The 22048-nt window shown below is 45.0% G+C and overlaps 2 protein-coding genes across 2 annotated transcripts in view; one reads left to right on the top strand and one right to left on the bottom strand.

The window, feature by feature from the left end:
* Positions 1 to 15594, top strand: part of SCFD2 (sec1 family domain containing 2) — a 215584-nt gene extending 199990 nt beyond the window's left edge. The window contains exons 8-9 of the mRNA XM_062574522.1: positions 8815 to 8934; positions 13877 to 15594. Coding sequence (XP_062430506.1) covers positions 8815 to 8934; positions 13877 to 13969 — 213 coding nt within the window. The 3' untranslated portion in view covers positions 13970 to 15594. The remainder of the gene's footprint in view (positions 1 to 8814; positions 8935 to 13876) is intronic.
* A 1635-nt stretch (positions 15595 to 17229) lies between these two features.
* Positions 17230 to 21389, bottom strand: RASL11B (RAS like family 11 member B). Its single transcript, XM_062574632.1, has 4 exons — positions 21254 to 21389; positions 21119 to 21175; positions 19715 to 19791; positions 17230 to 18842 (listed from the first exon to the last, which is right to left on the bottom strand). Exons 1-4 carry the CDS (start codon positions 21387 to 21389, stop codon positions 18375 to 18377), a joined length of 738 nt encoding a protein of 245 aa, XP_062430616.1. The 3' UTR covers positions 17230 to 18374.
* Between the last annotated feature and the right edge of the window lie 659 nt (positions 21390 to 22048).

The following is a 22048-nucleotide window of genomic DNA, read 5'->3' as shown; positions in this document are numbered from 1 at the left end:
AAACTGTTTTTATGTTATTTCAGCAGAGTGGGTTCATCTCAAACACAAAATCTGATATGCCTAAACTTCAGTGCCTGTTTTTAGGAATCTCCAGGTAGCGTTGCAGTAGATTTTCAAAATGCCCTGAAACAGAAGAGCATAGCTATAGAAATAGGGACCCAGTGTTCTTTCTATTCATGTATGAGAAGTGAAGAAAACATGATGCAGCTACTCCAAAAATAGTAGAAGACACAGTTGCTCCACTGTCAAACAGAGTAAACAAGCTGGTGCACACAAGTGATTTCTGAAATGATGGATTTTATTTACCGGTAACCCTCATAATTGCATTTATTTCATGGTGTTTGGTTTTATTATTTAATTAGGAAAACAGCTCATCCTTTCTTTACCAAAAAACAACAGCCAAAAACATATGGATTCCAGAAAGTCTAAATGTTCATGTGTGCATGTGTCTGCATGTGTATCACAGAAGTATATTACAGAGATATTCTAGTCACAGAGACCCCTGTTGCACTTTTTGCTGCACTAACACAGAAGGGAAGATTAGAGCTTGCAGAGGGCAGGATTAGCTGAGATCCAAACAGATGTGGGAGTTCAGGGAAAGAGTGAGGCAGGATCAGTCAGCCTGACAGCCACTGTCTCCCATTTCTGGTAACTGTATAATGTCAGAAGAGGAAGAGGAGGAGGTAGCCTTGTGGAAGTTTGCAGAAAGCTTCTCACAAGCTGGAGGCAGAGCGCAAGAAAGAACAGAAAATATGTTCTTGAAAGTGTAACAAATGGCCAATGAGGGATATAATTATGAGATGAATTTTCCATAGAAGAAGGCTGAACTTTTCTATTGAGAATGAGGAATAGACAAGTGGACAACTTGAGGGAGGTCTCTTCCCTGCCTCTTTCTCCATCAAGATGTGATAGGCATGAAAAGTACTGAAAGAAAAGGCAAGCAGCTTCGATGATCAGATGTGAAAGAAAAGTAGGATATTGTAGAGAGCCATAAGAAAATAGTAAGATGGTAAAATACTGGATGCATATGTGATATAAATCTGTGTTTATATCTGTCAAAATAAAGGTGTTGTACCAATAGAGGCCTGACCCAGGTGGGTAGATAGAAGATGATCTTTGAGATGCTATATATCTAATATCTACAAGATTTAAACAACGTGTGAATGTGAATACCTGGAGAGAGTTTTGAGATGGTGCCAGATTTATGAGTCTGTTGAGAGTAAGATGATACAGTATCCATAGCACCTGAAAAGTTAGAGGTAAAAGACTTAACGTGCTAGTTAAGCCAAACTGAACATAGCTAGAGCACCAGGCCACCATGAAGAGATGTCAGACACAGATTTAGCTTGGAGAGGAGGAAGCAGGTCTGGACTAGAGAGGTGAATCAGCACAGGGATGGTAGCTGAATGTATGTCCAACCTGTGTCAGCAGAGTAGTGGGAGAGAAGGCAGAGAGAAAAAGGAAAAAGAGAGTGATAAGGCTGCTTTGAACACCACCAATATTTGAAGGGCAGCAGGAGTGATGAGTAAGGAAACTCTGGCCAAGTGATTTAGAGGGGCAGGAAAAGGTTATTGTTATTTCATTATAGTAGTATCAAGACAATCTCATAAAGTCAGGTCAGACTCTCTGAAATGTATATCTGAAAAGTCATTTTGAACTCAGGTTTCCTGTGATGGGGCATGTGCTGGCAAGCCTTATTCTAGCTCCTAAATTTTTGTCATACAGAAAGGGTAGGATATGGTACAGCATGAAGAAAAAAGATGAATGAGGGAAGGACAAGAAAGAGGAAGATTTTACCTTCATTTTATTTCATCTTCTGCTTTTTCTCCTCTGCTTTTCTTTCACTACTTTTTCTTGTTTTTCACTTTTAAGGTGCTCTGGCTAGTAAAATTTATATTAGGAGTAGAGTATTATACTTGCTTGAAAGGAGGGAACTGCTCTGATCCAGACCACTACTTAAGTAAAAAGTCCTGTGCTGAAATGTTTCCAATATCAAGGAGGTTGTGGGATGAACAAAACCATCTCAGTAGCCTCCTTCCCATGGTGAAACCTACCTGAAAGAGGTGCAGATGGGGATACTGACAGGAGGCTACAGAATCTTGAACCATGCCTGGGCTGTTCTCCCTCGCAGCATTGAGAGGTGCAAGTTGTGCCCAAGTGAGTATAGTGCTGGCTCTGCTGACAACGTGTGCAAACATGCATTCAAAAAGCAGAAATTATTTTTGGATGAGGAAGTTGATTTCAAGGAGGCAGAGAAAGAGAAATGACATTGGGACAGATACACGCCAGCATTCAGCCGCTTACCATCTTTTGCTCTCTCCTCTGTGGTCTCAGTCTTGTTTGTGCAAAGACAAGCTCTTCAGTCTTTATGTGACTTAAGTAAGTCTTTCATATCAGTGTTTTCTGCTGGTCTTGCTGTGCTTGTAACTTGTTTCTTTGTGCCAGTTTAGATGTTTATGTTTTCTGTGAGAGTTTCTCAGTTGCCTCAAGTATCTGCATCTCTGCTAGTAGTAAAATATCCTATCATAAGGAATATGTAACAGCAGATCAAGTGAACATTATGTATGATGAATATTTTGTGAACATCATCACTTACCTTGCAAATATATGTTCTCGCTTGCTCTTTTAGTTTGTAGTTTGGCACGTTGGCTAGTGCTCCAATATTGTGTGAATGAGTTTCTGACCAGCCTGTGTTTCTCATGCAAGAGGATCTTTTCCACTTACTGTGCCATCAGCACTCTAATTATTTCATGGGCTTCCTTGCATTTATCTTTCCTCTTCAATTCCTGAATATAAATGCCAACTCAAATAAAAATGCTTTCATAAGTATAAAAGCAGCCTTGATTATCCCAGATATATTAGGCTGCAGCCACCTCCTGCACGATAGAGGACTTGATTTCTTATTCAGATTATGTGTCCTAAGCCAGTCCTTTGGCATAGGTAATCCTGCTTTCTAAATTGCCTCCTATCAGAAAACAGTGACTGAGAACATGCGAAGAGTTTGAATGACTGAGCAGTAAGTAGTCAAAGGAGTCTTTCCCTCTCCTGTCATGATTAATGCCTCGCTTATCTGATGGACTCAAATTTATTCAACCAGGAAAGAATTTTAAAGGTAACTCTCAGCCCAAAGTGTTTCTCTGTGTTTCTTTTGAAGCTTAGTTAATGTAGAGGGAAAAGGCCTCCATGCTTCAAGGATTCCTCTTTTTACTGCAGCTCTAGACCATGTAAAGTTTATGATGATCTAAGCAAGACCGCTTCAGTGATACCAAGTGCCCTGCACAGCAGTCTAATTTCAGAAGATTGATGTGTTTACCTGTTATTTTTTCCAGTTATTCAGCTGGATTAATTGGTTTATGATTGGTCACAAATAACACATGCACTGGTGCTGGTTTCCTGGTTGGAGGGCGGAGTTAACCCTCATAGGCCAGTCAAAGTCATTTCTGCTGATCTTCAGAGGACACAGCCAGGAGGGCATCTTGTGTCATCAGAGTTTTACTGACCTTCACCCATGCTTTCCCATCTTCCATTCTCCTGCTTCTCTGTGCAGACATATGTGCCACCAGTGAACCCTTTAACCACCACTATCCTGAGAAAATACAAGAGTGGTCAGCTCTGAGCTGCAGCAAAGGCCCTGGTGTTCAGTAGAGAAGCTTTGCTGGTCCAGGGAATGTCCCTCCTTTGGGCTCCTTTGCCTCTATTTATGGAGGATTTTCCTGATGGGGAACACACTGGTCTTTTCTCTGCCATTACATCAATCATGCAACCAACCCTTATCACTGCAGCAGCAGACCTTACTCTCTACCCAGCTGCCCAACAATGTGTAGAGGCAATTTCACAAGTCTTGGCGCATGGTGATGAGTTTGTGAGAGCAAAGCTAAGAAGGCATCTCAGGGGCAGGTTTAGCTCAGTTGGTTAGAGCATGGTGCTGCTAATGCTAAGGTTGCAGGTTCAATCCCTGTACAGGGCTATGCTGAGGGTTGGACTAGATGATCTCCAGAAGTCCCTTTCAACCTTATGATTCTATGATGTTGTCAGTTAACCAAGTTTTGATTGTATCTTTATGATGCCTATGCTCAGCATAGCTAGCAGCTTTCAGGGTTTTGCTTTTTTCTTCGTCTTCCCAAATGCCCAAGACAACTGTAGCAATCGTTTTTAATGCATGGCATTTTGAACTTAGAGTGAATTTCAGTCAGGAAGTTTTGCAAAATTAAAATTTCATAGTAACTGAGATTTACAGGACCTGGAAATGTCCTGAAGCAAACTAGTTTTAGGAGGATTCCAGAGTGTGCATGTTGCTTTTGTTGTGGTGCATTTCTGTTCTTCTGTATCACAGAAATGAGATGTGTTTAGCTGCATGGAGCCAATTCCTTCAAAAGAGACAGCCTTGGGTGATTGTATTATCCAACAGAAAAATCTTGGCAGAAACTTACATTCTTAACCCAGCCAAATATTTTGTACCCAAAGCATTGTCCTCCTTCAAAACATTTGTGCATAGCATAAGAAAATTACAGATTCCAAAATCCTTTTCATTGCAGCTTTAATTTAATTTAGAGTTTGCATGCCTAATAGTATTTTTAATATGCATTTCTGGAATTTGTGGTTTGAACTTGAGAAAAATAATAAGTTTTATATAGGGAACATGTGTTTGGATCTAGGCTTATTTTGACTGAAGGAAATGATTTGTCAAGATATTTTCTCTTCACTATAGGCATGAAAACCCGTGTTTTCTAATTAGTATTCTTGGGCTGGATGTCCTTACATTTTTTCCAATGTTATACATGCATGTCAGTGATAGGTTTGTTGTCACTAGGAAAGATAATAAGACAGACAGACTTTATTCAGTACCAAGCTTCTGGAGTTTGAGATCTTCATGTAAGAGTCTTCATGAAATGGAGTGGAGTAGTTGGAGTAGCCTGCTCTGGTAACAGGAGTAAGAGTAGAAAAGAGCTGGGAAAAGGAGTAAACCTAGTAATTTCTGTATTGCCTTGAGGTGCATTTTGTTTTGCCAATTTTAAGTTCATCATCTTTGTGAGCAGTTAGTTCTTTAACCCTGTTTCACTGCTTACAGCAATTATGACATGAAATACTTTAATATTTGAGCAAGTAATAGTTCTAGCTGACCTTTTTAAGTAAATATTTATATCTTACTCAAACTCCTCATGGTATCTGTAATTAAAGAGTGGGCTTTTTTCCTCTTGAGGTTAACACAGTGTTTTATGTGGATAATAAGAAGTCTAACATGGAAAAGAAGTCTAACATGGGAAAGTGGATAAATAGAGCATCTTTGTAAGGTCTGGTAATATTGATTTAATTGTTCTGTTAGTCTAAATGGAAAATTGCTAAAGGGAATACTAGAATTGCAGGACACCCTGCTAAAATGTAGTATATATGCTATCTGTGCCAGCAGTTGAATGAAGATGGCTAGGAAAGCAGGTGAGATTAAGAGAATAAACACTCAATACAAAGAAACTCAGCTCAGTAATGCATCTGTCTAAGGCTTTTTGTACAGATTTCAAACTCCTGAGGAATTCAAGAGCTCTGTTCCTGGGGAGGAGCATTTAACAGGGAGCACTGTGTAATCAAAGGCTAGCCAGCCTGGAGAGAGAGCGAGCACGCTGTCCCCCATGCTTGCTTCAAAGGGAAAAGCCTTTTCTGAAGGACGCCAGTCAGAAAGCATGACGGAGCTGCAGGACGAAAATACTGCCCAAAAACTAAATATAGGACAGCCACAATAAGGAACAGAAGAGCTGTACCCCGAGGAGCTGGAACCACAGGGATCAAAGACAGTAGCTGCTGTAGTGGTGGAAGTGGAGGAGCTGTGCTCCGCCCAAGCATGGACTGATTCCCACTCTCATTCTGTCAAACAAATGCTGCCGAAAACCTACGCATCTGGAAGGAGAGGGGGTAGAGAGTCTAAAACAGAGCAAATTCTTGGGAGAATTATAGGAATGCAGTCAGAGTATGCAGAGATGCGGTGAGGAAGGCTAAGGCCCAGTTGGAATTGAGTCTGGCAAGGGATGTCAAGGACAATAGGAAGGGCTTCTTCAAATACATCAGCAGCAAGAGAAGGACTGGGGAAAATGTGGGCCCACTGCTGAATGGGGCATGGGCCCTGGTGACAAGGGATACAGAGAAGGCAGAATTACTGGATGCCTTCTTTGCTTCAGTCTTCCCTGCTAAGGGCAGCCCTCAAGAATCCCAGAGCCTGGACATGAGGGAGAAAGTCTGGAGAAGGGACAACTTTTCTTTGGTTGAGGAGGAAAGGATTAGAGATCTGGGCAGGCTAGACATCCACAAATCCATGGGCCTGGATGGGATGCACCCACGGGTACTGAGGGAGCTGGCAGATGTTGTTGCCAGGCCCCTCTCCATCATCTTTGAAAGGTCCTGGAGAACCAGAGAGGTGCCTGAGGACTGGAAGAAAGCCAGTGTCACTCCAGTCTTCAAAAAGGGCAAGAAGGAGGACCCAGGCAACTATAGGCTGGTCAGCCTCACCTCCATCCCTGCAAAGGGGATGGAACAGCTCATTCTGGATGTCATCTCCAGACATATGGAGGAGAAGGTGGTGATCAGGAGTAGCCAGCATGGATTCACCAAGGGGAAATTCTGCTTAACCAATCTGATAGCCTTCTCTGATGGAATGACTGGCTGGGTAGATGAGGGGAGAGCGGTGAACGTTGTGTACCTTGACTTCAGCGAGGCTTTTGACACTGTCTCCCATAACATCCTCCTAGATAAGTTCAGGAAGTGTGGGTTAGACGAGTGGACAGTGAGGTGGATTGAGAACTGGCTGAAAGGCAGAGCTCAGAGGGTGGTCATCAGTGGTGTGGAGTCTAGTTGGAGGCCTGTGGCTAGTGACGTCCCCCAGGGCTCAGTACTGGGTCACATCCTGTTCGACTTCTTCATCAATGACCTGGATGAGGGGACAGAGTGCCTCCTCAGCAGGTTTGCCGATGATACCAAGCTGGGAGGAGTGACTGACACACCTGAGGGCTGTGCTGCCATTCAGAGAGACCTGGACAGGCTGGAGAACTGGGTGGAGAGCAACCTCATGAGGTTCAACAAGGGCAAGTGCAGAGTCCTGCACCTAGGCAGAAATAACCCTTGGCACCAGTACAAGCTGGGGGCTGACCTGCTGGAGAGCAGCTCTGCAGAGAAAGGCCTGGGAGTGCTGGTGGATAACAAGTTGACCCTGAGCCAGCAGTATGCCCCTGTGGCCAGGAAGGCCAAGGGTCTCCTGGGGTGCATTAGGAAGCGTGTTGCCAGCAGGTCGAGGGAGGTGATCCTGCCCCTCTACTCAGCCCTGGGGAGGTCTCATCTCGAGTACTGTGTCCAGTTCTGGGCTCCCCAGTACAAGAGAGACATGGAGCTACTGGAGAGAGTCCAGCATAGGGCTACGAAGATGATCAGAGGGCTGGAGCATCTGCCCTATAAGGAACGGCTGTGAGAGCTGGGCCTCTTCAACCTGGGGAAGAGAAGACTGAGGGGGGATCTTATCAATGTGTACGAGTACCTGAAGGGAGGGTGTCAACGGGGCGGGAACAGACTCGTTTTCAGTTGTCCCATGTGACAGGACAAGAGGCGATGGGCAGAAATTGAAGCACAGGAAGTTCCGCCTGAACATGAGGAAGAATTTCGTCACTGTGAGAGTGACGGAGCAGTGGACCAGGTTGCCCAGAGAGGCTGTGGAGTCTCCTTCTCTGGAGATATTCAAGGCCTGCCTGGATGCAACCCTGTCTACCATGCTCTAGGTGACCCTGCTGAGCAGGGGAAGGTTGGACTAGATGATCTCCAGAGGTCCCTTCCAACCATACTGATTCTATGATTGTATGAAATTGAACCATTCTCACTGTCACTTTCCAGAGCCAAACATTCGGACTGTTTCATACTCGGAGGCATGCGGTGTTGTAACACGAGCGATTGCCTGGGCTCCATTCACGTCACATCCCAGGGCTCCGCAAAGCGTGGCGCAAGGCTTTATCAGAGTAGTGTGTTTTATTAAGAAAGAGAGAGGGCGAGAAAACAGCAAACAAATCATACTTTTAGAAATGGTTTAGAGGAAACTAATATAAAGTATCCCCTTCACATCTAAAAACAAAATGTAGTTCTATAGTCTTGACTGAAATGGAATGTTTTTTCCATTTTAATGATAATTAGAAAAATCGAAAAAAGTATTTTGTTTGGGCAAAGATTTTCCATATTAGCCCCATTTATACCCCAATAATAGAAATACCGAAAACTTTGAAGTGAAATGAGCTAAAACTGATCTTGTTCTATAATGAATCAGATTTACTTTCATTAGATTAATTGTAAAGGATTATTCATTGCATTAATGAAAAAACATTTATGATTCCTTCTGCTGCTGACCTACAGCAGGGATTCTCACATGTTTAGACTAGACCTTTTCCTTCTACTAGATCATAATTTACCCCTTATTCCTTCAAGCCCTAGGTGTATATGTATTCAAACTATGCATCTGCACAAGTGCTGCCCTCCCACTCTGGAAAAGGAGGAGAGGAATGAAGAAAGAGGGAAAGGTCCTCAAACATCATGGGAAATCCTCTAGATTTCAGTGAAAGCTGTGAAGACTCCATAACCCTGGAAATGCTCTTCATTTTTAACCTCACTTATCCTCATTGATCTCCCATTGAATTGCTGTGGGAACCAGTGTTCCATGAATATTTCCTTCTGAGCATCCTCATCAGGAGTCTATCTTCTTTAGGCAGCTTATGGTGCTGATCACTGCCAGTGTGCTCTGCACAGGTTTGGAGATGGAATGAGCAGCTACAAATAACGCTTTCTGTCATTTTACAGGTGAATCGCCCTCACCCTGGTGATCATCCTCTTCTGATCATCTATATGATTGGTGGAGTGACAGTCTCTGAGGTCAAAATGGTGAAGGACCTGGTAGCAACACGCAAACCTGGTACCCAGGTAAAAAGACAGTTCTAAAAATGCAGTTATTGTATGAAAAAAAAAAGAATTTTTTTCAGATAAAGTTGGCTGTAGTATTGGTACCAAACCTACGCAAACCTGTACGAAGCCACAGCCACATGGATGATAACGGTGTTAGCATTTTGCTGTGAAACACTGTTGGTAACAAGTGTTCAGACTCAAAGAGTCTATTTTTTGCATATTAGAGACAGCAATTAAAGTTCAAACTCATGTTGGAGACTTGGCCTTCAGGACGGATTAGCATTATTCTGAAGGAGCTTTCATCCTATCTCTGAAGATGCATGTATTTGAATTCTTTTTAAGCAGACACATTTGCTGTCCAAGCAGCTACAAGCTCCCACGTAGTGCATCTAGCAGGCATAGTACAAGGATGCTCAGAAGGAGCCTGCCAGGGACCTGTTTACTATCTAGTGACGTATCAGTGGTGATGGACCAGACAAGTTAATGAGCACTGCTGAGAAGCAAGGTAGGTTAGCCTGGATACAGCTGTACTGCTTCTGGACTGGATCATGAACCTCTGGGGTGCCGTTATACCACTGCTAGGAACAGCCCCATCGAGTACACCAAGGAGCAGATAGTACTATCTGTTTAAAAGCCATCTCAGACAGGGGCAGAAAACATTTTTGATTACCGACTTAAAATGAAAAGGTACTGGATCTAAGGGTCACACATAAAAATTTCAATTGAAAAGACTGAATTAATATCTGAGTTCATCTTGTGATGCCAAAAATAAAATACTTAAGCCAAGGCAGTTAGGACAGAGTCGTCCAAGCAAGCTGTGCCTTTGAACCTTCACAAAATTATCTCTATTACCCTTTTGGCCTCTCATTCCTCTCTACTGATAAGTGGCTTGCGCTTTTCCTCTGAAATCTTGACAAACAAGATCCATGTCTAGATACCCTACACACTGAACCTCAGGCTATTCTCCTTTTGTTTCACTTCCAAGATTAAAATACCAGCTGCCCCTTGCATGCGGGACAGTGGGAGCAGCAACGGAGAGGTCAGCCTCCTCCCAGACACCTTTTCCTACAGAGTCAAAAACAGACCCTTTCCCAAGGAAGTTATGGGCAGGACAGTTCAGATGCAAGGCAGCAGACAACATTTCACCAGGTTTTCTAAAAAAATGCTCCAACCCATCCTTGAGTCTGCCCTTCTCACACAGTATATCTGCTATCCCCTATGTAGTTTATTCTTCCTGATCCCCCTCCATAGCCGATGTTTCTTCCTGTTCAATTTTGGAAGCAGACTAACCACCTTCGTCTCCCCATTAGCCTCAGATGAGACTTCAGCTCTTAGCAGTGGATGCTGCTTTGAACTACACCTGCTCTAGGTGCTTTGACTAGCCTGAAGCAGACGATGGGGAGAGCATCCAAAGTCTCTGTGGCTCTTGAATGTGCTGCTGCCAGGAAGATGGCTCCCGGCTCCCACATGAAGCCTCCGTGCGCTGGTCTTTGCCTCTTTCACTCTCTGACAGCAGAACTTGATTATAGCAGCTGTCATCTGAATGGAGTGGGGAGGCAAAGGAGGAGGATGGATAGACTCCAGCAGCATCTAAGATGTTAAAAAAGCATTGTTAATTGTGGTGGGATATGTTCAAGAGCAATCAGATGTCTGCTGTGTAGTGCAGACATACAGGGTAATCTAAAAGCTGCAGAAAGATGCAAGATGCACTGTGTAACCAGCTGCATCATAAACATAAGTCTAGTTTCCAAGGTGGCTTGTAAACATCTTGTTTTCAATCCCTATGGAATTCAGTTTTGATTAGTGAGAAATTGTTAGCAAGATAGAGCCAACCAACTTAACATGTTTAGTTGTCTTTGCGAAGCAGTCGCAAGCAGCATTTTATAGTATTGAATACCAATTTTAAGCAGTGTTTCTTTTATCTGATAACATGTTTCTCCCCAGTTAGCCTATTGCTAATCTCCTCAACACAGTGAATAAAATTCTTTCCCATCTTGAACAGGGATTGAACTGTGACACACTGATGGACAAGTTAATCCACACTTTAAATGTATTAATATACTTTGAAAGATAAGCACAAAGTTAACAAGCGAGTTGGTTGAAAACTATGCAGTAAGATTTTCGACTAACTTTCTGGAGGGAATTGAGGCTTGACAGTGATGACATGGGATCTGGTGTTGCTTTGCTTTGGCTTAACCTTGGTGGCAGGTCACCCTCTGAGGCAGATTCCTGAAGAATTTTAAGCTTTTACTGCATCTTGCCCTTTGTCCATAAGTGCTGTGTTAGAGGTGAAAAGACTTCACGGGTGAGTCTTGAGGAGGAAGAAAAAGAAAAAAAGAAGCAGTTGTTTAAGTCTCTCGTATAAAAATATTTATGAGTTAGTTGGATTTACCTGGATTTCTGCACTACAGCTTGTGAATGTGTGCCACCTGTTCGGGATTATTCCCTTTTCAAAAAGCCAGGCATTTGTCTAACCCGAGCCAGTGTTTAACAGAGCTTTTTTTGTGATGTTCAGGCAATTGGTTTCAGACATCAGGGCAGGAGGGAAGTGTTGGCCCCACAGTTCCATTCCATTCGAACAAAGCACTGACATTGGTACTAATTATTGGCACTGGAGAAACAAAAAGGTGTGTGGGTGCAAAAATAAAGAATTGAATAAAGTAACAAAAATGCTGACAGGATGCACTGCAGCATTTGTTTGTAGCTGAGGCGGGTGGCATTTCAACACGTAGCAGAAAACACATTTCCATCCACAGAGGTGCTCTTCATCTGAGAATGAATGACAAATTCATTTCTCATCATGAAGCACAAAGGAATATATTGTTTTCTAGGCATCATTTGGTTTTGGATGGTGCTGAATAGCCTCTGTAACAGTACCTAACCAAGTGAGAAGTATTCTAATAGAAAAGAAAAAAAAGACTTTTTTCATTAATTAAGAGAGTGAAAAAAAGAAAAAGAGTAGGACTGGAAGTTATACCCCCCTTCAACACTCACAAGCATACGTGGTTGTGAGGCTGAGGCACAAGGACAGATAAGCCCATGCAGATGCCTCCTTCCCTTGCCCTGTTCCGTGGGAGCTGCCCATTGCAGCGTGCTGGGTGAGGCTGTGAGCTCCTGGCTCCCATAGCTCAGCTGTCGCAGGAACCAGCATCCCCTCCTGTAGAGCATCCAAGACAGGCACAAATAAGAAGGTCTGCAAAGGAATTTTTTGTCCTGAAGAGCTTTGCTTGAAGAAAATATGGCCATTTCTCATCTAGGCAGTTCACCCATTCTCTGTAAAAATGAGAGGATAAATATTCACATTTATCTCCGTACAGAGCCCTCACAGATAGCAGGGGGCAAGGTGGGAAGTCCCACAGTATTTGGCTTTATCCTTGCTCGTAAGTTAAAGATGTGGTTCTCATTTCTCTGTCTGGGCTTGTTATCAGTTGCACAAATCCGTTCATGGTTTAATGGTAGGACTCCAAGATGAAATTGCTTTCATCTGGCAGTGGCTGTTGTTATTGCTTGGCTTGTGGACCACAAGCTTGGGTAATGTGTCCCCTCCTGTTTTTCAGAATTAAGCTGGGTGTTAACAAGATGAGCACATACTGTGCTGTACATTCTTACATAACATCAGTAAGACAGTGTCAGCCTTTGGCACCTGCAAATTCAGAAATAGTTTTTTAGCCATAGGAAGCAGAAGAGATAATCAGTGTCAGTTTGCTGCAGATTGTGTGGGAGGATATGGGAAGCGGGAAGTGAGGGGGAGACGATCATCAGCACAGAAGAGAACTGTAGTAATTTAACTCCAGATTCTTTTCATTATTTGAAGTGAAAAGATGAAAGAAAGACCAACATAAAGTTGAAATGTACTACTACCAAATCCTAAACTGTATATATCTTCTTAGTCTTTAAAATCGCCTGCAATGTTAGATTGAACAGGCCACACATTTGAACTGAGTGCTTCCTGCTCTGCGATGAAGAGTACAAGCAAGTTGAGCACAAGTAGTCACACTGCAGGAAACACACACACACTCTCTCAGTGTTGTTAGTGCTTGTGCTTCCCCTCCTTGCATTTGCACAAAAGAAGCAAAATCATTTTCAAGTGCACTAGTACAATAAATCTTCTGCCATGTCTCTGCTTGCTAGCCATTAGTCCTGAGCCCACAAACGCTCAGCAGAGCGTGGGGCTTTGTAAGAGCAGGTGTCCTATGACTTTGAGAGCAACATGACCCTGAGTTAGCTCTGCACACACCAGCTCCTTGATAGCTTTGCCCTGCAGGCAAGCCCTTTACTACAGACCTCCGTATTGTTTTTCACTTGAGAAAAATAGGTTCAGTGTGCAGCTACCAATGCACATATCTTCCCTGTAGTGACAGGTTCGTTCATCAGGCCTATCTTGGATTAGAAACTTACTGAAACAAAAACGACAGCATCCCAGCGGTGTCGGAGGTTGAACTTTGGTCATGATGTACAGAACCACGGCTGTCTTGTCTGAAGAGACATTTCCGAACAGGGACTGTAGTTCACTGAGCAGCCGCAGTAGGCAGGCAACACTTCTGCAGTGCTTGCCTTATCTTAAACAGAGAGGAAACAGCTGTCAGTCAAAACTGCATGTTGACAAAGTTCTGTGCTATAGGAGAGGAAACTGCTGGCTGAGCATCTGGTGCCTCGCGGTAAACACAATGGCAGTCACAACAAATCACTGGGTAAGATGTGGGTAGAAGCGAGTCAACGCACACATTCATTAAGAGTACAATGCTACTAGTCATTATGTTCCTTAAGAGATTTAACTACAATTATTAGCTGGCAGACAGTATCACTGGGCAAGTTGTATTCCCCTGTCAGTAAGCACCAGAAACACACAGCATATCTAGTGTGGCATAAGCAAACAGTTTTTGTGCATGTCTCATTTATACAGCAGTCAGTCTTGGACCGCCTAATTTTGATGTGCTGTTTATTTTCCCCCTTTTTCCAGGTCCTTGTGCTCTCCTCAGCACTCCTGACTCCACTGAGTGCTATCGAGTTGCTGTTTGCCACGGACCATCTCCAGTCCGACACTGATATCTGACATGGGAGGATCTGTGGAGAAGATAAGTGACTGCCTTGGCTGGAAACATCAAATTCTTGGTCTGTCACCCTTTCCAATCCTCCTCCCCCCCACCAAAAAAAAAAGTGACCTGTCTTCTGCTGCAGTTATGTTTCCAGCTGAAACGGGGTAAAGCAGCTGGGTACCTGGCTGCAGCTTACGGAGAGCACTTAAAATGGTCCAGTTGTCCAGTGACCAGCTCTCCCCTTTATAAAGACAATGCAGCACGGTCCTGAATCGCCCAGTATACACTGGCCTTCCCTAGCCCCACTCAGTGCAAGCAAGAACAGCTGCTTGTAAGAATTCCCTAGAAAAGGGGGAGGTGAGGAAATGTCCCTTAGGACCACAGGCTGCTGAATATGCACTCCCTGAGCAGACCCTTTCTCTGTGAATAATCCCGATGGTTGCACTGGGGTTGCTTCTGTTTGGAAATGCTGCTAAGGGAGGAAGAGGCTAACAAAATCCACCCTCTTTGTCACATTACCTTGCAAAACACATGTGCCTCATGGAGCATTAGCAGCCTGTGCTCTTACTTCATCTCTCACCCCAGAGAGGCCTGGGTGCAACCCTGACCTGACCAGCAGAGCAGCTGCCAGTCCACTAGTGCTCCCAGCCCAACTGGTAGGAGCAGAGAAACAGAGCCAGAATCAAGTGCGGAGTTACATCGTTGCTTCTCTCTCAAATTGCCAGTTCCTGCTCTAGTTTCTCCACCCACAGTCTCAGGAGAAAAGACTGTTTCTGATGGCATACTTCTCTGTAGTTTTGCGCAGTAGGACATATGGGCTGTGATAATTTGATGTTAACCCTGGAAAAATGCCCCTCTCACATGCATTTAAAACAGAAAAAAAATGTTCCCACTTTCAAGAGGCTGTGGTGGCAGATTCTTTCTTGAGCTAGATTTCTGAACAGCATGATTAAAGAACAGCCTTTGATTTATGATCATGAAAGAACTGCTATCAAACTCAGTTACGTAATTTTTCTTTATAAAACTTTGATACAATCTAGGATAAAAAAGCACCAGCCAGTAGGGATTATGATTGCATATAGCACCAAGATTTCGAAATTGCAGCATAAAATGGTGGAGCTATAAAGCTGCATCCTCTTGATTCATTCCCAGGGATGCTAAGACTAGAGCTTAGAGTGAGAACATGTATGTGAAGTTTGCTCTATCATAGTTTTCTTTATTATGCCAAAGGAATAGATTAAAGAGGAAGTAGCTTTTTAACCTTTGTTCAGTAGCTAGCTTAAGTTCTCTTAAATGTTTATAATGGTCTTCAGAAAAGGCTGCATTTTGATCTAAACTCACTTTCGAGTGGCTAGAAGGGAACAATGAACTGATTATAAAGCATGGACAATGTTGCCTCTATGGAAAAGAGATTTGTAACAATCACTATAGAATGGAACTTTGTGCTATAAGAAATGAGAAATATTATGAAATTGTAATGTTAAAAGCTCAAGAAATATTTAACAGAGCAACTTGAAGGCAAATAGCCAGTCCCTTTGGTTTCTTTTTTCTCTTTTGTTCTGTACTTTTTATCTTAGAATATGGATGTTTTGGAAATTATGTAATCAATAAAGCAAAGCTCCTAACTTTGAGCCTAACTTCATCCCTTTGCTCTCTCCCACTGGTTACACAAGGCTGTGCATGCCCAGACAGCACATGCCTGTGACCCAGTTTTCTTTTGCACTATTTGATTGCCCCTAGGAACCTAAAGCTTCTGTCCTGGGAGGTATCCTGGAGAGGTGTCTATACTCTGCTGGCAGCAGAAAGTCTTTTCTCCTTCTAGTGGTCATTGCTGACCTCTGGCGACAACCCCAAGGGGCTTAGGTATTCCTGTCTCTGAGATGCTGTTTTCCTGTGATGATCGAGTCTGGTTGCTGTGGCTTTCTCTCCCCTACTCATTTTCATCAAGTGCTCTCAGGTTTCTCACCTGGCCATTTGAGGACATCCTGTAAAGGATAATGAGTTGGGTTTAAGTAGACACTTGTGCTGTCGCACTTCTTACAGGTCAAGCATTTTCCCTGCCTTGAGGCAGTGGCTGTTTTTCCAGAGTTCCTCACAGGAGGGTCTTTTCAGCCAGTGGGCACAGATGTGGGGGCAGATGCTGGGACTCATCCACCATCCCATTCTTAGTAGCTAAAGAGGGAGCAGCAGATGGCTGCAAGAAACCTACTCCTCTTGTAGAACAAGACTGGAATTGAGGCTTTACAGAGGCTCTCACAAAATAAGTAGCTCCATTTTTGTAGGAAACAGCATAATGCATACTGGGGGAAGGCCAGGGCAATGGGTGTTGTCATGCCCTGACAAAACCTTTCCCTTGTTCCTGTGGCTGCTGGAGGGACACAAAGCTCCTGCCAGTCATGTGAAAACAGGAGCAGCACAGAAGAGACTTTGCTCGTGCAAGTGCCCGAGGAGTCTCTAAGTCCTTCATGTGTGACACTAAACTAAACTAAACAGGGATGCGGAGGAAAAAAACACAAGGCCACTCTTAGCAAGGAGGTTTGCTACTAGAATGAGCTAAGCAGTATTTGGTGAGAAGCTCAGGCTGGACGAGCAAGCTCGGTTTTGTTTAAAATCCTAGTCCTAAATCAGTGGTGAGGCTGGGGTGGCAGCTTGTGTTCAAAAGATGATCAGCAGCAGGACCATGTCGGTGTCTCCCCACACCGATTACTGTGCCTGTGTACTAACCCAGGGAGGCTGTGTGGTAGTCAGTCTAGTCCAAGCACTACCATCCTCCTCAGCAGAAGGGTGCAGTAGGAGCTCACATTAAAGCTACTTTATACATGAATAAAACAGTTGCAGACTTGCAATAACTTGAATTCTTCATTGTGTCATATAGCTCAATATACAAAACTGTTCTACCAACTTTTGTTTTTAAGTAGAAGGCACTTAAAACTCAGTGTTTTGCCAATTTTGACCTACCCTACATGATTCTTTTCTCATTAGAGTTTTTTGACAAAGGACATGAAAAATCCTGTTCTATTTTGTAAAGCCTCTCCATTTTTCAGTTCCTCTCCTGAAAGAATTTCTTACAAGGAAATTGTAAAAGGGTTGTGAAAGCTTCCCCCTGCAGGTCATGCTAATGAAGCAACAGTATAGGCAGCAAAGGCCTCCTTAACTCTGTTTCTGCAGTGTATGTTACCTACCCTAAGAAAACTATTACTTTTGTCTCAGTGTTTCACTGGTTCACCAATTGGTTTCACTAATTGTTTCTCATAGACATAAAGAACACACGAAAACATGCAATCCAAAAAATTTAATGTTGAAACAGGCAGTAAGAATGAAAAGTCTGCTCCATATGAGGAGTAACTATACACAAAATAAATAAGTTACAGTTTACACAAAAGCACAACTGGCTTTTTAAAGTGCATGTGTATAAGGCCTTTTGCCTGTGAACTCCATTGGCTCAATGTAAAAATACATAAATCTGCCATACGTGTTTAAGGATGACCAATAACTGGCTCAGCTCAGAACAAATCAACCAGCTTCATTGCCTACAGCCTGCAGCATGTTTCACATCAAAGCTGAATTACAGCCAAGTTCTTTCTGTGCCTATCATACATGGTAGAGTGACAGAAGGAGAAAAATGTCTCATACCAGCTGCTACCTACAGTGGACTATCACTCAACTCCGGGCTCATTCCTCAAGAGCTCGGTGTTGGATCATTTAGTCTGGACAATATTACTTTCAGACAGTAAAACACTCACAAGTCACTTGCAATTAGATACATTTACACCCTGTGGACAATAGTTTTGCATACAAAGAGTCTGCTCAAATTGTCAGCAATAATGTAGCTAGTAAAAAATAAAGGACCATTGTTTACAGTCTTGATACCCAGTCACATCCACTTATTTTACATTTATAGAATAATTTCATGTTTGCTTGTTTGTTTTGAAATACATGCGTAATAAATGGCTCTACTGTGCAATAAAATTAAACAGATATATCATGCTGTCCTTCATCCAAGTGAAAACACGGTAAGACTCAAGTGGTTACTTCTGAACAGTGAACTACAGTTCAGGCTATTTCCCTGCTCAGGTACAAGAAGTTGAGAGTTACAGTTAAAAGTTTTTTTCTGCATGAACTTTAAGCCAAATCTGTCCCATTGGAGAAAAGACAAACTGAAAGTTCATTTACTGGAAAGCATTTTCATTTGGAAATGAAACTTGTTCCATAATTTACCTCCCAGAACCATTCCAAGAGTTCCCCCCTCCCATCTTCTTTAGCCAGTTTCTTGTTTCTACAGCCATTCGGAAGGCTACCTGAACCACCTTCCCCCCCAAACCCCCAATGCCTTGGACTCTAGAAGTGCCAGTGTTTAACATTCCAGGTGTCAAACTTGGGCTAAAATGTTGGGAAGACCAAAACCTCCGCTTGGCTCTGCTTTTAAACAGAAGTGACAGTCCTCACTTTAGCAGACAAAGCTTGCTTAAACCTCCTCTTCAGGTCCTGCATGTTGGGGGATTTGGGCCGTGGAATAAGAGAGGTTCTTCTTCGCTCAGGAGTGCTGGTTGTTTGTTGTTTGCTAACTTCCTTACACAGGACATGGAAAGCATTGAAGACATCGTTATAGTTTTCACTGACAGATACTTCATAGAAAGTACAGCCCAGCATGTTGGCCAGCTGAAGTCCATGCTGAGGCTCCACCTCTTTAATATGCAAGAGATCAGCTTTGTTGGCTACAATGACAACAGGAACTGTGTTTCCTGGATGCAACTGTCGAACGTGATGGTAAAGGTGACTAAGTAGTTCATAGCTCTTATAATCTGTGATGGAGAAGACAATCACAAGTGCATCTGCCCAGCGAATGCATCTGTTCAGCTGGTCATTACAATCCAGACTGTGTTCATGGATCTGGAAGATGAATTATCTTAAGTTAGATAGGCTCCTGTAATCTTTTTTGCTACTTCAACTATCTTCAACATCTGTAAAGCCAAATGCATTTTATACTTTCAGACATTATGTATTTGCATTTCAAATACAAACTTAATCTGAGTGTGACACACAAATATATATGTTGATTCAGCTGCAAAAAGCTGGAATTTAACACTGGAGCTTGCTATACTCAAACGGAAAATCGACCTGAGTAGTTCTGCATGCAGAGAGAGACTTTGTAGTTCCACAGAATGGGAAATTAACTGGCTAGACAGTAAGTCTGGGGAAGCAAAGATATGAGCTGGAAGCATTTAGACCTGGAGAGCTGCCCAGTTCAGAAAGGCAGAAATCCAGCATTACTCAGGTCTATACATTCAAAACTTTAACTTACAACATCCTATTGAGTACAGGCACAACACAGTAGACCTAAGTTTCCATCGTACACATTTATGAAGTGAATCTTTGCTAGGCTGTAGTCATAACATCTTTATTCATGTGTACCACATCTGCACAAAAGCATTTAGTCTTTTTATCTAATGTTCCTCATATGTGAGAATAAGACATTTAAATAATTCAGCCCTACAAAAGTAATGAGCCTCCCACGTACAAATGATTTGGTGAAATAGTGAGTTGTTTTCTTTTACTGCCAGCACACTATGGGCACCTGAGACATCTGGTTTGACTGGTTAAAAAACCAGTTACCAGTTCTCCCACGCGGAATACCAAACTCTGAAAGGGACAGTGAAATATTTTCTAGAAGGACTGTAATGAGAGGATCTTGCAGACATGGAGGGACATGCACACAAAAATCGGAGCTCCTTTGGTGAACTGCATGGATGTGTCTAGCTCACCTGAACTCCTGGAGTATCTTGCACTTGAATAGCCAACATCTCTCCATCTATCTGGATATGTCTGCTGTAGAGATTACCTAATGACAACACCAACAGTATCACAAGTACAGTCACCGCTCCACAGACAGATAAATGCTGCTTTTGGAAGGAACTGGATGAAGTAATACACCACCTCACTTCCCCCCTCCCCCGTTAGTTTTGCAGAGAAAGTGATATTGCTATTAGTGAACTGAAGGACCAATAAAAAAATTTGGTATGTTTAACAACCCCTTAATTTTTTTGATGTTCTGGAAACCTGGGATTCAATCTGCATTGACTTGTTTTGAAGCTTGACAGTTAATATTGTGCAACTTGGAGCTCAATCACTTCCCAAAGGCTGGCTGAAGTATAAAGGTAACTATGCAGAATAACCAACTTTTAATATAGAAGTGCAGTTTGCTTGTCACTTAATCTTTCTGCACTTTGCCAAACCTTTTCTCTGAAAGATCATTTTTAAGCTCTGCTGGCTGGTCAGTAATATTTACTGTATGCTGTTTGTTTGGTGGGATTCCCCCCCCCCCCCCCGCCCCCGTCATTTCCTCAGCAGATTTCTGTACTTAAGTTTGTATGACTTTACACTGACACTATCCTATGCTCAGGCAAGTACTTAACATTGCCGCTTCTTTTTCTCCATTTACCTGACACTGCCTGGGTCTTTCAGCTGTTAGTATTCAGTTTGCCTAGGGTAAAATATTAGGTTTATGCTTTCTTGTTTTAGATAAAAGACTTTCTCAAAGAAGGATGTTTTCTCCATATAAAGTAAATGCTGGTAAAGAATGGAAACGCGGTAAAAGGCAGCAGTGGTGAAGCTGTGATCATAAACTGCCTGTTTGCGGTAACTGGTGTGCACCTCTCTTCGGACGGCCAGTCAGACTATTGCATGGGCTGAATGTCCAACAAAAACAAGTTGCCAGCCCGCCACGCCGTGGTGGTGGGTCTGTGAAGCCCCTTCCCCTAGAAGTACCTGCTGCGAGTTGCCATCATAGCCCCATCATCCTGCAGGTCTCCCACACTTACGACCCGATTCCATGCTATTTTTGCACGCCTACTTCCAGGACCGTACAGCCCCTTTCGGTGAGCCCGCGGCCCGGCGCCGCTGCACGGGCGCGGAGCGGCTTCCCCCTCTGCCCTCGCTGCTGCTTTTACGTGGCAGTGAACATCCACCGCCACCGCCACCAGCACCACCCGCCGCCCGAGGCTGCACAGCCCAGTTCCCACCAGCACCACCAGCACCACCACGCGCCCGCGGTCCCCAGCGCCGCCGCCGCCGCCCTGGCCCCGGGGCAGCACAAAGGCAGCGGCGCTGCCGTCGCGCCCCGAGGGGCCGGGCCGGGCCGAGCCGGGCCGGACCGGGCCGGCACTCACCTGCGTTGCGCTCGTAGTCGCCGATGAAGCGCCTCGTGAGGAACCGCACCACCAGCGCTGCGGGAGGCCAGAGAGAGGCGGCGTTAGCCGGGCTCGCCGCCCGCGGCCCCGCGGCCCCCGCGCCCCCCGCCTCACCTGTCTTGCCCACGCCGCTGCCCCCCACCACGGCGATCTTGACGAGGCGGGGGCGAGCGGCGCCGGCCGCGGGGCAGCCCTCGGCGCCGGCCGCGCCGCACTCCGCGATGGTGCACATGCTCTGCGTCAGGCGCATCGCCGCTCCGCGCCGCGCCGCGCCGCGGCCCGCTCCGCCCGCCGCCGCCGCCGCCGCCGCCGCTCCCGCGGCGCTTTTCTGGGCGCCCCCGCAAACCCCGCCCCGGCGGCCTCGCTCCGCCGCCGCCGCCGCCGCCGCCGCCGCCCCTCGCCGCGCCCCGGCGGGGCCGCCCCGCCGCCGCCACCGCCCCCCGCACCGCCCCCCGCGCCGGCAGCCCCCCGCGCCCGCACCGCCCCCCGCGCCGGCAGCCCGGCCGCCCCCCGCGCCGCTCCCCCACGGGCAGAACGCGCTTCTTCGGTGTGTCCGCCTTTTCCCTGCAAGCGGGCACTTGCAAGTTTCTGCAACCTTTTTTTTTTTTCGCTCCCCCCCTCCTTTATCTTTTTGCAAGGAGCCGCCCGCGCTGCGCTGCGGCCCGAGAGGCGGCGGCGGCCGCGCCGGGAGCGGCACCGCGAGCGCGGCCTGGGGAGGCTCCGCGGCCGCGGCGCTGCTCGGACACCGGGCCCCGCGGGGCGCCCGGCCGGGCAGCCCTGAGGGTGAAAACTCGGGCCGAAGACGAGCCGCAGAGCTTGGGTTTGTCCCCGCAGGCTGCCGGGTGGGTGGGAAGGCGCCGAGCGCAGGTACGGATCAGTGCACAGGCAGCTGGCAACCGTCAAAACGAG

This window comes from Rhea pennata, chromosome 4, assembly GCF_028389875.1.
Source record: "Rhea pennata isolate bPtePen1 chromosome 4, bPtePen1.pri, whole genome shotgun sequence".
Lineage (NCBI taxonomy): Eukaryota > Metazoa > Chordata > Aves > Rheiformes > Rheidae > Rhea > Rhea pennata.
This window is presented reverse-complemented; position numbering and strand designations above follow the sequence as displayed.

What these genes read in the sequence shown, in the direction of transcription:
- RASL11B (XM_062574632.1), bottom strand. Translation starts at nt 21,389, where the DNA reads ATGCGCCTGACGCAGAGCATGTGCACCATCGCGGAGTGCGGCGCGGCC. An exon ending in CAGCGGCGTGGGCAAGACAG is followed by an intron (nt 21,176 to 21,253) that starts GTGAGGCGGGGG and finishes GGCCTCCCGCAG; the next exon opens with CGCTGGTGGTGCGGTTCCTC. An exon ending in AAGATACTCCAGGAGTTCAG is followed by an intron (nt 18,843 to 19,714) that starts GTGAGCTAGACA and finishes TTCATCTTCCAG; the next exon opens with ATCCATGAACACAGTCTGGA.